The sequence below is a fragment of the Phoenix dactylifera genome, unplaced genomic scaffold, assembly GCF_009389715.1.
Source record: "Phoenix dactylifera cultivar Barhee BC4 unplaced genomic scaffold, palm_55x_up_171113_PBpolish2nd_filt_p 000346F, whole genome shotgun sequence".
NCBI lineage: Eukaryota > Viridiplantae > Streptophyta > Magnoliopsida > Arecales > Arecaceae > Phoenix > Phoenix dactylifera.
Window position 1 is genome coordinate 349,908 of NW_024067805.1, and position 15,419 is coordinate 365,326.

General features: G+C 45.2%; 2 protein-coding genes across 3 annotated transcripts; one reads left to right on the plus strand and one right to left on the minus strand.

Moving 5' to 3' along the window:
* Positions 1 to 1,408: 1,408 nt before the first annotated feature.
* LOC103723304 (receptor-like protein kinase 2) lies at positions 1,409 to 5,426 on the plus strand. The gene is made up of 2 exons (XM_008814184.3): positions 1,409 to 4,521; positions 4,601 to 5,426. The coding sequence occupies exons 1-2, from the start codon at positions 1,560 to 1,562 to the stop codon at positions 5,125 to 5,127; spliced, it is 3,489 nt and encodes a 1,162-aa protein (XP_008812406.3). The 5' UTR covers positions 1,409 to 1,559; the 3' UTR covers positions 5,128 to 5,426.
* A 2,103-nt stretch (positions 5,427 to 7,529) lies between these two features.
* Positions 7,530 to 11,439, minus strand: LOC103723298. Of its 2 annotated transcripts, XM_039118426.1 has the most exons (6): positions 11,021 to 11,439; positions 10,750 to 10,932; positions 8,219 to 8,242; positions 8,053 to 8,122; positions 7,875 to 7,949; positions 7,530 to 7,785 (listed from the first exon to the last, which is right to left on the minus strand). In XM_039118426.1, exons 1-6 carry the CDS (start codon positions 11,336 to 11,338, stop codon positions 7,733 to 7,735), a joined length of 723 nt encoding a protein of 240 aa, XP_038974354.1. In that variant the 5' UTR covers positions 11,339 to 11,439; the 3' UTR covers positions 7,530 to 7,732. The 2 variants fall into 2 exon arrangements, with proteins under 2 accessions (XP_038974354.1, XP_008812400.2); XM_008814178.4 differs by lacking the exon at positions 8,219 to 8,242.
* Positions 11,440 to 15,419: the final 3,980 nt, after the last annotated feature.

Here is a 15,419-nt window from a genome sequence, read left to right on the forward strand (position 1 = left end):
GTCGATGAATCATACTTGATCGTAGAGCCAACTTAACATGGAAGGTATATTAAGCAAAGTTACGATTAATCACACTTAACAGCAACAACCAGTTTGCCACCATTGCGAGACAAATGCTATTAGACGGACAGTCCTAACATGAAATCATGTGCTATTTTTTTTTTTTAATTGGTTGTATCGACACTCTAATAGTAATGAACATCAGAAGAGAGTTCTAAATCCTTTCCTGAACTCAAACTTAAGGCTCGCTTCAATCACCCAGTTTACAGCAATAAGTAATTGGATTGGACACTCTAATTCATGACCAGGACAGAGAGATATTGGCGGATTTGAAAAACCCTAGCGCCGTTCTTCATGCATTTTTTTTTAACACTCATCCCACGAAACCGATCGAGGTGGACCAAAGCAGCATAATACCCTGACCCCGGCTTTCCGAGATTGCGTTGCATGGAGACAACAAGAGACCGGAATTCTAGTGTCGTCACTATTGGATGTGATGAATCCAGCCTCAGTCTGCCAACACTTATTCTAACGGGTAGGCTCGCTGGGACCCCAACACCACCACAAAAGCTACAACCAGCCAAGATAGCCAATTTGGTGACATCAGGAACAGTTGCACCAATCTCATACTTGGCACGACCCTTCGGACACATTAAGACCTGGTTTGACCAGAGAAGAACGGACCTCACCAGCCTACCGTTAACCCACTAGTAATTCGACAGGTAGTTTATTCTTGCCCTCATAAATGACTCCTCCATGGCCCCTCTCTGCAGCAATTTAATAAGCCTTGAATGGCAAGCCCCAGACCAAGCCTATCCCAAGCCATCTAAGCCTAGATAAGAGACGAACAAGGTCAGCAGATGCAAACTTGGGAAAAGATCATAGAAGAAACAGTAAGGAGTTATAACTAATAGCGTATGGACGGGTCATGGACTGATGTAATGACATCATGTCATATGAACCTAATATTCCCTGGCCCAAAATAAAAAGATGCCCCGTGTCCCCCGAAGAGAGTAGAATCCATCCGTTTCAACGCTCACCACGCCTGCACGAATTCTTATAGAGTTTTGAGCAAGGAAAATAGTAGCCCGGATTTCCACCACCGCATGCAAACGCCTACGCATGGTGTCGTCTCTTTTCTCGCTGCGGCTCGCCCTGCGCGTGACGCGATCCAATGCCTGTCAACCCTCCCCTCTCTCTCTCTTCCATCCCATCAACATATCGAATATATTATTAAACTTTGATATTAAACAAGTTAGGACTATGGTACCAAAAAAACAAGACAAGGCTAGAAACCCACCCCACCCCCAAGGTGCAACAGTATCCCCATAAGCCGCTTTAGGAATTAGGATATGTTTGTGTACAGTGAAAAGAAGGAAACAACAAATAGATGCGGAAAGCGTAGCTGCCCCCACCGTGTACTAGAATTGGCTTGCTCGTTTTGAGGTTCAAGAGCCAAGCGAGACGGGGAGAGAGAGAGAGAGGGAGAGACCCGATGCAAGAATACGAAGTGAGAGCTCCCAAGACGCGCGTAGTTGGGAATTGAAGCCGAGGAGTTGATGATGCCGAGGTCGAGGCAGCACCTCACTCCATCATCCCCATGCCTCCACCTCCTCCTCTGCCACCTTCGCCTCCTCCAACTCTTCTTCTTGCTACTGCTGCTGCCAACTTGCTCTTCTTCAGCTGCAACCTTATCTACCAATCGAGGAGTCATTGCTTTATGCAACTGGATCAAGTCATCATCCCTATCTCCTTCTAAAGCGTTCTCGGACTGGAACCCATCGGACTCCAACCCATGCAACTGGACCCACATTGCCTGCGACTCCGCCGGTGCCGTCACCTCCATCACCATCCAGTCCGTGCCACTTGCACTCCCCCTCCCCGACGGCCTCTGCGCCGCCCTCCCTTTCCTCTCCACTCTCGTCGTCTCCGACGCCAACCTCACCGGTTCCATCCCCCACGCCCTCTCCTCCTGCTCCCGTCTCACCCTCCTTGACCTCAGCTCCAACTCCCTCTCCGGCCTCATCCCCCCCTCCCTCTCCCGTTTACGTCGTTTGGAGTCCCTTGTTCTTAACTCCAATCAGCTCTCCGGCCCCGTCCCGTCGGCGCTCGGCGGCGCCGCTGCGCTCCGGCATCTCCTTCTCTACGACAACCGCCTCTCCGGGCCCCTCCCGGACTCCCTCGGCGACCTCTCCCAGCTGGAGTCCCTCCGCGCCGGTGGCAACCGCGACCTCTCCGGCCCCATCCCAGGCCCCCTCTCCCGCTGCGCCAACCTCTCCGTCCTCGGCCTCGCAGACACCAAAATCTCCGGCCCCATCCCCGCTTCCCTCGGCCAGCTCTCCAACCTCCAGTCCCTCTCCATTTACACCGCCATGCTCTCCGGCTCCATCCCCCCGGAGCTCGGCAACTGCTCCTCCCTCGTCAACCTCTTCCTCTACGAGAACTCCCTCTCTGGCCCCCTCCCGCCCTCCCTCGGCCGCCTCCCCAAGCTCGAACGCCTTCTCTTGTGGCAGAACTCGCTCTCCGGCCCCATACCTGACTCCTTCGGCAACCTCTCGTCGATACAGTCCATCGACCTCTCCATAAACTCTATCTCCGGCGCCATTCCAGCCTCCCTCGGCAAGCTTTCCGGCCTCCAAGACCTCATGCTCAGCGACAACAACGTCTCCGGCTCGATACCGCCGTCGCTCGCCAACCTCCCCTCGCTCTCCCAGCTCCAGCTGGATACCAACCAGATCTCCGGCCTCATCTCGTCAGAGCTCGGTGCGCTCTCCTCCCTCACCGTTCTATTCGCGTGGCAGAACCAGCTCGAAGGCGCCATTCCCTCCTCCCTTGCTTCTCTTTCTAATCTTCAAGCTCTTGACCTCTCCCACAACCACCTCACCGGTCCCATTCCTCCCGGCCTCTTCCTCCTCCCCAACCTCACCAAGTTGCTGCTTTTGTCCAATGATATCTCGGGCTCCATTCCGCCGGAGATCGGCCGCTGCGCCTCGCTTGTTCGTCTCCGCCTCGGCAGCAACCGCATCAGCGGCGAAATACCACCGGAAATCGGTGGGCTCAAAAGTCTCAACTTTCTCGACCTCGCCGGCAACCGGCTCATGGGCTCCGTCCCCACCGAAATCGGCAACTGCTCCCAGCTCCAGATGGTCGACCTCAGCAACAACACTCTCGGCGGGGCCTTCCCTGATTCGCTCTCTTCCATTCCTGGACTGCAGGTGCTCGACGCGTCGCTGAACCAGTTCTCCGGCCTGATCCCGGATAGCTTCGGCAAGCTCAGGGCGATGAACAAGCTTGTGCTCGGTGGGAATACACTATCCGGGCCGATACCGAAGTCGCTCGGCCAGTGTTCGAGCCTCGAATTGCTGGACCTAAGCAATAACCAGCTCTCCGGCAGCATTCCCGACCAGCTCTTCCAGATAGAAAGCCTCGACATTGCATTGAATCTTAGCAGGAATTCACTCACCGGACCCATCCCAGATAAGATTTCTGCACTCAACAAGCTTTCGGTGCTCGATCTTTCCTACAACATGCTTGACGGCAGCCTGGCCCCGTTTGCCGTGTTGGAGAATTTGGTCTCCCTCAACGTCTCTAATAACAATTTCACCGGCTATCTCCCCGACACCAAGCTCTTCCGCCAGCTGTCAGCCTCCGACCTCGCGGGCAACCAGGGGCTCTGCACTCACGGAGGGGACGTGTGCTTCGTGAGCATGGATGACAATGGCCGACCGGTGATGACAGCGGAGGAGGAGAGGAGGAGGGTGCACAGGCTTCAATTAGCGATTGCGCTGCTGATCACCGCGACGGTGGCGATGGTTCTCGGGATGATTGCAGTTATAAGAGCAAGGAGGACGGGAGGGAGGAAGGGCGGCGACGGCAATGACTCGGAGATGGGCGGAGAGCTGTCGTGGCCATGGCAGTGCACGCCATTCCAGAAGCTGAGCTTCTCGGTCGAGCAGGTGGTGCGGAGCCTGGTCGACGCCAATGTGATCGGAAAAGGTTGCTCGGGGATTGTCTACCGTGTCAACATGGACAACGGGGACGTGATTGCCGTCAAGAAGCTTTGGCCCAGCACCGGAACAGCCGCTCCGGCAGGCAAAGATGATGGCAATGGTAACAGGGTCCGGGACTCGTTCTCGGCCGAGGTGCGGACGCTCGGCTCGATCCGGCACAAGAACATCGTGCGCTTCCTTGGGTGCTGCTGGAACAGGAGCACGCGGCTGCTCATGTATGATTACATGGCGAACGGGAGCCTCGGCGGCCTGCTTCACGAGCGCAATGGCTTCTCACTCGAATGGGACTTGAGGTACCGGATCATCCTCGGGGCGGCGCAGGGCCTTGCTTACCTTCACCATGACTGTGCCCCCCCGATAGTCCACAGGGACATCAAGGCTAACAACATCCTTATCGGACTCGACTTCGAGCCTTACATCGCCGACTTTGGCCTCGCCAAGCTTGTTGAGGATGGGGACTTCGCCCGGTCCTCCAACACCGTCGCCGGATCCTATGGCTACATAGCGCCCGGTCAGTTTTCCTCCTTCCCTCCCATTCCCAATTTCTGATTCTACTATTCCGTTGCTATCACTGACTCGAATGGTTGCAGAGTACGGATATATGATGAAGATCACAGAGAAGAGCGATGTGTACAGCTACGGCGTGGTGGTGCTGGAAGTGCTGACCAGTAAGCAGCCCATCGACCCAACGATCCCTGATGGGCTGCACGTCGTGGACTGGGTGAGGCGGAGGAAGGGAAGCATGGAAGTGCTCGACCCGAGCCTCCGGGGACGGCCAGCCACAGAGGTGGAGGAGATGCTGCAGGCGCTCGGCGTGGCCCTGCTCTGCGTGAACCCCACCCCAGATGAGCGGCCGACGATGAGGGATGTGGCCGCGATGCTCAAGGAGATCCGGCATGAAAGGGAGGAGTATGCCAAAGTGGACGTCCTCCTCAAGGGCTCATCACCATCCCCGACCATGGCAAATGCGACAACCTCGACGTCCACTACCTTGCTGTGCCAACAGAGTAGCGTCGACGGCGACAACAGCAAGAATACCAGCTTCTCTGCTTCCAGTGTCTACTCTTCCTCTAAGGCTAAATCACCCTTGGATTGCAAGTCCGGCTATCCTTCCTAAGAACCAATAGTTTCTCTCCTTTTTTTTAAAAAAAAATAATAATTTTGATCTGGTTCTTTGGTTCTCGCTCTGCTCAGCATTGCCTTGGGAAGGTGGTGGTGGGACTGTAAAGAAGAAGATAGGTTGTTTGTTCTGGATGTTATTGTAGTCAGAGGCCTGAGACAGATCAACGACAATGCTGTGAGAGTTTGTTCAATACATGTTGAAATAAGTAATGATACAGACTGTATTCCCATAACTTAATTGATGCATTGCTCCTTGAGTGAAAATTTACTTTACTATGGTGGTTTGATCTTCCAAACTACTTGGTCATCAGATTAACAATTAGTTCGGAGGAGAAGATCTGTAACAAACTCAATTGGCAAACCATGAGGTACACCCTTTTAGGTGATAATGGGTAATGCGCATCTGGATACAACGGGGCCATTGTTTGAGAACATACTAGGATTTCCTCTTTTTTTTTTTGGGTTTTTTGGATACATTATATGGGCTCAGTTCAAAAAGGTTCTTAACACAAACAAGCTTAATCCCAACCCCAATCAACCAGATCTTAAGGGCCATGGGTTTGGGGGTCTGGTCGATAAAAAGAAGCCTACCGAAAAAGCTGGTATCAGATTAGATTTTGGACTAATGAATCACATGTGGGATGAAGAGAAAGCAGACCCTCTTTCTCCAATTGTCTTTTCTGGCTTTTGGTGGGGTTGTTTTGGGGAAAGGGCTACTTCTGTGGTGTGGCCCAACCAGCCCCATGGGAAGCCAATGGTGAGTGGCCAATCAAAATACGCCCGTATTGGGCCTAAACTAAGCGGATATATAGTAACATATCATAAACATATCAGTTCCGGTACCGCTATCCCAATACGGATGGTATATATCCAATATTCAGTATGCTAAAAAAGTTTTATACCGTATCATACCGATACAATACTAGTATAGTATCAATACAGGATCTGATACTATGACGGCACACTTTGATCACAATAGTGATATCACAAAATAACACGAATGAAAATGAAAATGGATGGACCAGACCATCAAGATTTCTAATGAGCACAAGGTTCCCTTCCGCACTTTGAGCACAGCACTCGGGCTTTCAATAGTCCACTTCAATGACCACAACGCGCATGAACTCGTTAGACCATACAGGGCATCACACCCAAGAAGCATGTTCCTTGGAATGTTTTGATAGGGTCTGTAACCAGATTCTCTGGTCTGATAAAGTGAACCTAGATACATCAGCCTGCAAGTAGTGCATGGAACTCATCAGACTCGATCAACATCGTATGTGCATGGCTCTACAGTCTGATCATTAGGAGTCCGCTGCTCTATTGCAGGCCATGATAACCATTGACCATAAAATGTAATTATTAAACCACAGGGCCATCCCACCTCCCATCCAATCATGGTGTCAAGGTATCGAACCTAACGAGCATGCCTCTTGGAAAGTTTCGATGGATAGCGACCATAGTCTCATAATTGAAGCTAGATGCAGCCACCTACTAGTGGTGCATGAAATTCTTCAGATGTGATCAACGCCAACACCACATTCGCATGTCATCATGGATAATAACTGCAACGCAACAGAGCAAACACGAACAATATACTGTGACAGGAAGCATTGCCTGCCTGCTCACCAATTGATTGGTGGTGGTTAGAATATTATGCAGGAGGCAACTGGCAACGCTTATCTTGGTTTTGCGCAAAAACCACCTTGGCTGGAATCAGACCCAAGAGCATTAAATCACCCTGATGCAGGAGAGAAGCATATACTGCTATAGAAACATAAGAAGAGGCAACAAGGTCGGAGATGAACTTTTATGCAAAAATATAATGATATCATCCTTCCAATGCCACAAAAATAAATCAAAAATAGAAGCACAAAAAGATCTAAAACAATAAATTAACGGAAGCATAGCCTGCCATACACCTTCACATGTATATATATATACATACATATTATTATATTAGGCCTCTGTATTTCACTTTATCAAGTACAGACTTCCACTCACATACTTCATATACTTTGGAATCAAGCCTTAACGAAGTAATATATCTCTTTGATACAACATGACTTGAATCAGCACAGTAAACACCAAACCTATAATGAAAGTCCAACTACAGTTTGGGCACTACAGTTTGTTTTACTACAAAGATTAGAGAGCTCAGAGACATTGAATCTCGCCATCTAATTGAACCTCAACAGTAGAAGCACCATACAACCTGACAGGAGAACACATGATGGAGAAAAGGGGGAAAGGACATCCTTGAATTGATTACAGTATTTCTTATCCCATCTACCAGCGGGACACATAATGCAAAGATAAAACAATAATAGCAGCAAGGCCCGTTTTCCTTGAATTTTCCAAGTTCAATTAAAGCATGCAGCCAAAGTAAACTATCAGTGACAGCTAAAGTAAATCGAGGTTTGCATTCTAAGCATTTCAGGTCCACAACAAGAGCAGCTTCACCACAAAGAAAAGAACAGGACATATCATACAATACACAATTTGGAGTCACATATTCACAGCTGCGTAGATTTTATGTGCATCTTTTAACTTATTTTCATATTTACAGAGCAGGTCAGCATTCTTATGAAACAGAGAGCTTACACCACCTGGGTTTCCAGTGCCTGGAATATGTCGGTCCGAGTAACCATCCCTGTTTAAGCACATGTTAGATGGTTTATATCAGCTGACCTTACATTGATCCACAGAGAACAGTCTTGTCTTCATGTATATATGTCTTACCTACAACTTGCTGTTGTTTTTCATTTAGGATTGGTATCCTATGGATCTTCATCTTAAGCATTAAAGCTGCAGCATCTGCACAATATGGCAACCAAGAAACACGAATATTTCTAAAATTTTGTGGAATCGCATAGACCATTATGTTCATAAAGGAAGGAGGTTCAATATAAAAACTTACCCAAAACTGTCTTGTCAGGTGACAAAGTGATGGCAGGAGAGGACATGACTTCACCAACCTTTGATTTCGACTGCTTAACCAAGAATATCCTATCAGAAAATTAAGCAGAGCGAAGAGAGATAGGAGAGATAGGAAAAGTAAAATTAACTTCTTATACAAATGTTACCATACAAATACTGAACCACAAAAACTGCCACTCCACCGCCAGATTTTGTTATGCATGGATCAGTCAGGGCATTAGAATATCTATGAAAATGTAAAGCAATACAATATTTTATCATAGAACTTTAATTGAATAAAAGAGAAATTTCAATTGATAGAATTCAGTTGGCTCTGTAATCATGCTGCACAGGGACTGGTTTCTGAAACAATGCTTAGCCCTTCTCGGCCAAGAAGTATATAAATAGTCACATGTTGATCACTTCCATGGAAGGGAGTTCGGTATGAACCGGTGAAACAACGTAATGGAGGAACAATTAAAGAAACAGTAAATTTCTATGACATCTAATGGTAATGGCCATATAACATAAATAAGAGCATCCCTCCATTTCACTTTCAAGCAATCAAGTGTATGTTTCTATTTTCAAAATCAGTTCAAAGGTTTTGTTATCTCAGTTCGGTAGGTGTCTGGCCAAACCAAACCAAAGGCAATCGAAGTCTGATATCTGACAAGAGTGCGTGTGCAACTGGTAATGGCCATATCACATAAATAAGAGCATCCCTCCATTTCACTTTGAAGCAATCAAGTGTATGTTTCTATCTTCAAAATCAGTTCAAAGGTTTTGTTATCTCAGTTCGGTAGGTGTTTGGCCAAACCAAACCAAAGGCAATCGAAGTCTGATATCTGACGAGAGTGCATGTGCAACTGGTAGCTTTTCAAAGGTTACTTCTCTTAGGCCATGCTGCTTGCCCTACCGCAACTGTGCTCTGCAAATATTGTATATGTCATAACTGGTCTTGCATAGCTGCATTTCCAAGTGATGTTGATTATCCATTTCATTCAGTATTTAGAATGCGCCTGTCATAGTTTTCCACTAAGGGCAAACGAACAAGTGTCTCCAAGGTAATTGATGATAATGACTTGATTTGTCAGTCATAAAGCCCTTACTTGTAGGTTCCAGAGAGCCAAGTTAACCAATGAATTGATGTTTAATCCCTGTGAATTCCATTCCATTATATGATTGTCATCACTTGGCAGGTGATTGGTTCATATAGCAAATGGCAGGATTCGAAATCCAAACTTGGGTTGCTGCTAAGGTAAGGGAAACTATAGGCACATGATAGAGATTGTGTGACAGTGTGATGAGGTTTGGGAAAAAAGTAGCTTGCAATGTATGGTCGCATCTGTGTATCACATGTCAATCTTTTGGACCTTTCCCTTAGTCATGACGAACTGAAGAATATTAAAAATGACTTTGAGTCCAATATGTACACATGATTGAACATAAGAGAGTCACAGTGGTTTGAAATTATGAAATTCACATGTTCAACTAAAATAACTATCATAACTAATTCATCATTCTAAATTTCTATAAATTAGTCAGAGCTTATTTATTAACTTAAAACGTGTCTGTATGCAGTAAAGCAATTAAAATTAGTTCATTTTTTAAAAGGAAAAAGAAAAAAGAGAACAGACCAGCATACCTTAGCATTGTTTCTTCCAAATTACTTTCGCACACTTGTATTTCATAACATTATTTGTTAATTGTGTCATTCGAATATACACCATCCTGGCCTAACCGTTTCGTGCACAATACACAACAGTTTAATCCTTACTACAGAGTTCCCATATTTCTTACAGGACTCAGTTCCAATTATAAGCACTTGAAGGGTCAATTTGTGACTAGAAACAAGCTTCCTTCTCTACATAGAGCACATGCTTGTCTTCAAAGCATATGTCTCACCACCAGCACACTCATCGGGAGAAAGATCCGCATGCTTATCTAGTGGAAGGTTGCAGCATTGCTGGATGAGGCTATGAATGTCATAGTGTTTGCAATAGAACCGTAGATTTCAATCAGCAATATTAAATGCACAAAGCACAATCACAAAAATCATATTGCAAATAGCTGGTAGAATGTGATCAGTATGAAGATATTGACTAATGCTACAAGGAGAGATCAAGAATTAGCTTTTTAAAGCTTATCATATTACACCACCAAAATGGTTCCAATGCAGTTGTGGCATACTTGAGAACTCTATCTGTTCATTGTGCATCTCATGATACTCCTTGAGTTACTGATCCAAGAGCAACTAGCCACATGACAGATGCTCTCTCCCTTCTTAGTATTCCATTTTCTACAAAGTACAGAAGTTCATGCCGTGAATGCTACTGTGCTAAGAAGGTTCCGATTTCAAAATCCTATAAAAATTGCAGGCGCTGATTCAAGTGAACTTTTTAAAGATCCACTCTGACTCTAGCTAGGGGTTTGGAGAAACTGAGAAAAATTAATATATCTGACAGGAGAATTTTTATGAATTGGTATTCAAATCTGTTCCACTCTGTAATTGGACGAAGAATTGATTACTCAGCCTTGTCATTTCATGATACACAGAGTAATCTGTCGGATCCCAGGAAACAGATGAAAAATCCCTCAATCATGAGAAAGTAAGGAAAAAAAATCCATTCTTTTTTAATGGAAAAGTCCTAATCCATCTAATTATTATGAATAAACCAAGAGAAAGAATAGAACTAACCCCATGGGAGGCTTTGGCCCTGTCCTGCTTGGAGACCACTCCAATGCATTTGAGCTCTGCGTCGATCACTGGAAGCCCCGACACGACTTCAAAGTGGTGATCGATCTCCTCCAGCGTCTGGTCGGCCGTCGCCGTCCGGATCTGCGTCGACATCACTTCCCCCAACAGCGCCGTCGGCTTCATCTGCCACCAAAAAAAAAAAAAGAAAAACCCAACAAATTCAAGAACTACAAGAAGAAACAAAAGCGAAGAAGAAGAAGAAGAAGTAGACCTGCTCGCTGATGATTTGGGTATCGAGGTAGGCGCGGAGGTCGTCGTAGCTGAGGAGGGAGAAGTTCTCCGGCCACTCGCCGGAGATGATGCCCTCCGGGTTCTCATCCAACGCCGGCCGGAGGTCGTCCGTCGACGAGGACGCCAGCGCCGAGACCGATCTGACGCTCTTCCACCGGATCGCGGAGAGCCGCTTCCAAGCGATACCATTTCCAGCGGTGGAATGGCTTATAACGGCGACGGCGGATGCGATAATTTTGGGGGTTTTGTTTGCGAAAGGGAGGAAGAGGATTCCGTGGAGAGAGCTGCAAGAAGCCATTGCCGTGACCGCTTGCTTGCTTTCCTTCCTTCCTTCAGATGGGGGAGAAGTTTGGAGGAGTGGAGTCGTCAAGTAGAAGGACACACTGTCGCTTCCTAACAAATTATGGAGATGGGAATTGGTAGGTGAAATGGGTCCGGGCGGGCCGGTCCTGAGTGAGCCGATCCGACCAAATTTTTTTGTCGAATTCTAATTTTGGATCGAGACTCGATTGAAAATCAGATTGAATCGGATCGGATCTATGCCTACAAATTTTGATCCGATAGATTATTCGGATCGGATCGGAGTCGGATTAAGTTCGGATCGGATACAGATCCGGATCCGAATCTGTATATTTTATATTCAAAGTTCCACTATATAATAGTAAATAACATCAAGCAAAGAATATGAGTCGGGTCAGATTTGAATTCGAATCCGAATCGAGATTGGGTGGACCCGATCCCGATCCGAATCCTACCGAGCTCCACGGGTTCTAAAATTCAAACAAGGTCGGATCATATAGGGGGCGGGTTGAGTCATGGATCGGCCTGACCCATTTATAGCCGAATCATAATGGTACGGCGTTCGAGGTGGAGGAGACGAGTGCCAAATCAGGAGGACTTATTATTTTATTATTTCTAGAAGCGTCCACAATCCGATTTTATTATTTGATGGCGAGGACTTAATGAGATCCAACGGCTGCATGAACTGTCGCTTCACATACGGATCTCCCTCTGCACTTCGATTCCAAATCATTGGCCCACCATACGATTTTCCCTGTTTGGAAGGTTGAATCGGTAAAATCATAGTATCAATCACTATTGTTTATGTATTATACAATAACTATAGCTAAAACCGGCTTATCTGATATAGACTATAACGAAAATTCTTTATGTTTTGTGCATTGTGCGCGCATAACACTAGCATATTCAATACCCAAGCCAAATACTAAGAATAGAATTCAATATCATGCAACTCGAGTTATATGTGCCCCATGGGATATTTCATCTTCAGTTTACTACTTACCACCTTCCATATTATTGTCCTCAAAATCAAGTTTATATTAACCTACCATGAGCCTAAAATATATAGGTGATACGCCTTGAAGCCGACCACAGCCGATATAGTGGTCATCTTTAGTGAGAGCTTGCCATGAAAACTTCTGACCAACCAGTCAAAACCCACCACATAGCTGGCCCTAAATGTGCGTGGAGAGTTCCTCAAATTTCAACTCTCCTCCAATTGGCAACAGTTCAGCCACGATCATGGTGTGCGGGTGGAACGCCCGTGCACGATCTTTGTGACACATGATCGATTACTAAAAATGCCTGATTGGTGCATCCAATTTTCTTGGCGATAGGTGTCAACATCCTCTAAGCAAGTGTGCTTGAGCTCCTTTATTTTCTTGCGCCACCACTATGCCTCTCCCATAATATCTTGGCCATACATATAGCACTATTGCCAATATATCTGAGTATTAGGTCAAGTTGGGCCTAGTTCAAAACAAATATCAAATCTCTATAGCCACTAGGTTACCTTGATGTCATGGACTCAAACCTAAAAGTTAAAGCTTTTAGGAGAAGGACTAGCTCAAGCTAATAAACCCATGCGGCAACCCTTTATTAGTCAATGTGAGACTATGACAATTTCTCTTATCCAATCTTGTGATGCCCTCGTCATGGTTAATTCCTACTCGAGAGAAGGTAGCCCACCCATGGCCCAATGAAGGGACCATATGACTAATAAAGATTGTAACACACAATAGACCAATTTTAATACCACTTGCCATAGACTCATAACCTAAAAGCTTAAACTATTGGAAGGAGGCTTAGCCCCGGCTAATAAACTCTTGTGGTATTACTTTTATTAATCATTGTAGAACTTTAACAATCTCTCCCATCCAATCTCATGACACCCTCACCATGGTTGGCTTCTACTCAAGAGAGAGGACGCCACCCATGTCTCATGTCCTATTTGATCCTATCTAATCCTTCTCGACCTTAGTATCCCTTAGAGAGGGGTTCACATGACCGATAAAGGTAGTGACACACAATGGGTTTGGCTCTAATACCACTTGTTATGGACTTGTAGCTCAAAACCTTAAGCTGTTACAAGAAGGAACTGGCTCAGGTTAATAAACCCATATGGCACACTTTTATTAATCAATGTTAGTCCATGACAATCTCCCTTATCCAACCTCTTGATACCCTCATCATAGTTGGCTTCTACTCGAGAGAGAAGGGTCCACCCTTGGCCCGAGTTTTACTTACTAGGTCCTTCTTGATCTTTATATCTCCTAATGAGAAGTTCATATGACTAATAAAGGTTGTAACACACAATAAGCCTAGCTCTAATACTATTTTCTGTGGACTCATAGTCCAAAAGCTTAAGCTATTGGGAAGAGGACCAGCAGAGGACCGGCCCAGACTAATAAACTATGTGGCACCCCTTTCATTAGCCAGTGTGGGATTGTAACAATCTCTTCCATCCAATCTCGTGATGCCCCTATCATGAATGGCTCTACTTGAGAGATGGGATCCCACCTATGGCTCAAGTCCTATTTGACCTGACTAGATCCTCCTCAACACTGGCATCCCCTAGTGAGGGGTTCACATGACCAATAAAGGTGGTGAGTGACACACAATAGGTCTATCTCTAACACTACTTGTCAGAGACTCACAGCCCAAAAGCTTAAATTATTCCAAAGAGAACCAACCTAGGCTAATAAATCCATGTGGCATCCTTTTATTAGTCAATGTGGGATTATGATGATCTCCCCCACCTAACCTCGTGACGGCCTCGTCATAGTTGGCTCCTACTTGAGAGAAAAGTGCCCACCCTTGGCTCGAGACATACTCGACTTTGTCGAGTCCTCCTCAACTCTGGTATCCTTGAGTGAGGAGCCCACATTACTAAGAAAGATTGTGACACACAATGAGCCTAGTTCTAATATCACTTGTTAGGGTTTTAACAGTCAAAAAACCTAAACTATTGGGAGAAGGATTGGCCTACGCTAATAAACTATGTGGTACCCCTTTTATTAGTTAATGTGAGACTATGACACTGAGCCTTATATTTTTTACTAAATTCCAACACAAAAAGAGTTCAATCCAAATATAGACTTTTTAAGCCTAGATCTGATTTGGCCCAACCCAAGCAAAAAAATGACTCCCCTAAACCCTTGCAAGAGGTGTCCTACAATATGGGCGACGAAGGAGATATGGTGGTGGCAAAGCTGCTGGGGTTGGAGGAAATATGGTACATTCCCTCGGATCTAAATGAGGTCATAGGTTCGAATGAGCGATGTTACTGGTCAAAAATTTTGGCCCATCCCATTGAAATTTTTCATTAGAAGTTTCTAACCCAACAAGCAATAGCTCTCGGTCTATCCAAACACCTACTATATTAGTAGTTGGGTGGCATGATGCAGATCCTAGCGCAAACTTTAGAGTTACCCAATAAACGACTAGGTTTGTGATGCTACAAAATTAAATCTAAAACCTAGAATCTAAAAATAACTATCAATTTAAAAACAAAATATTAAGATTATAGATGTTAAAAATAATTTAAAAAAATGGATAATTAGTAGCTTTTTATCTTGCTATGAAGAAGTCTCCATTGTCACCAAGGATTTTACAGGTCAACACTTTGAAGATGCTCCATGACCAAGAACTCTATTAATTAGCCTCATTGCTGTTTCTCAAAATTCACCAAAGCAACAGAATTCACCACGCAGAAACAAAACATAGAGTATACCCACTAAAAGAAAAGCTTCATTAATTTCTCAACGATCGATAGGGAGGGTATCTATAGGGAGGGTTTTCTAAGATCCATAGAAGTTATATATCCATATGGATATAATTTTCTTGAAAATATAAAAAAAATATAATAACAAAAAAAAATTTCTAGGTCGTGTGGGATATGTAAACCAATTAATAATCATTTTAAATAGAGAAAAATATGAAAAACTAACCAAAAATTTAAATTTGCAGCCAAATATATAAATGTTCTTTCCGGACATTTTTATAGTGTGCATCATGTTCAATGGTTTGGATTCTTAATTAGAATAATCTATCATTAAATTTCAAATTATAAACCTTTT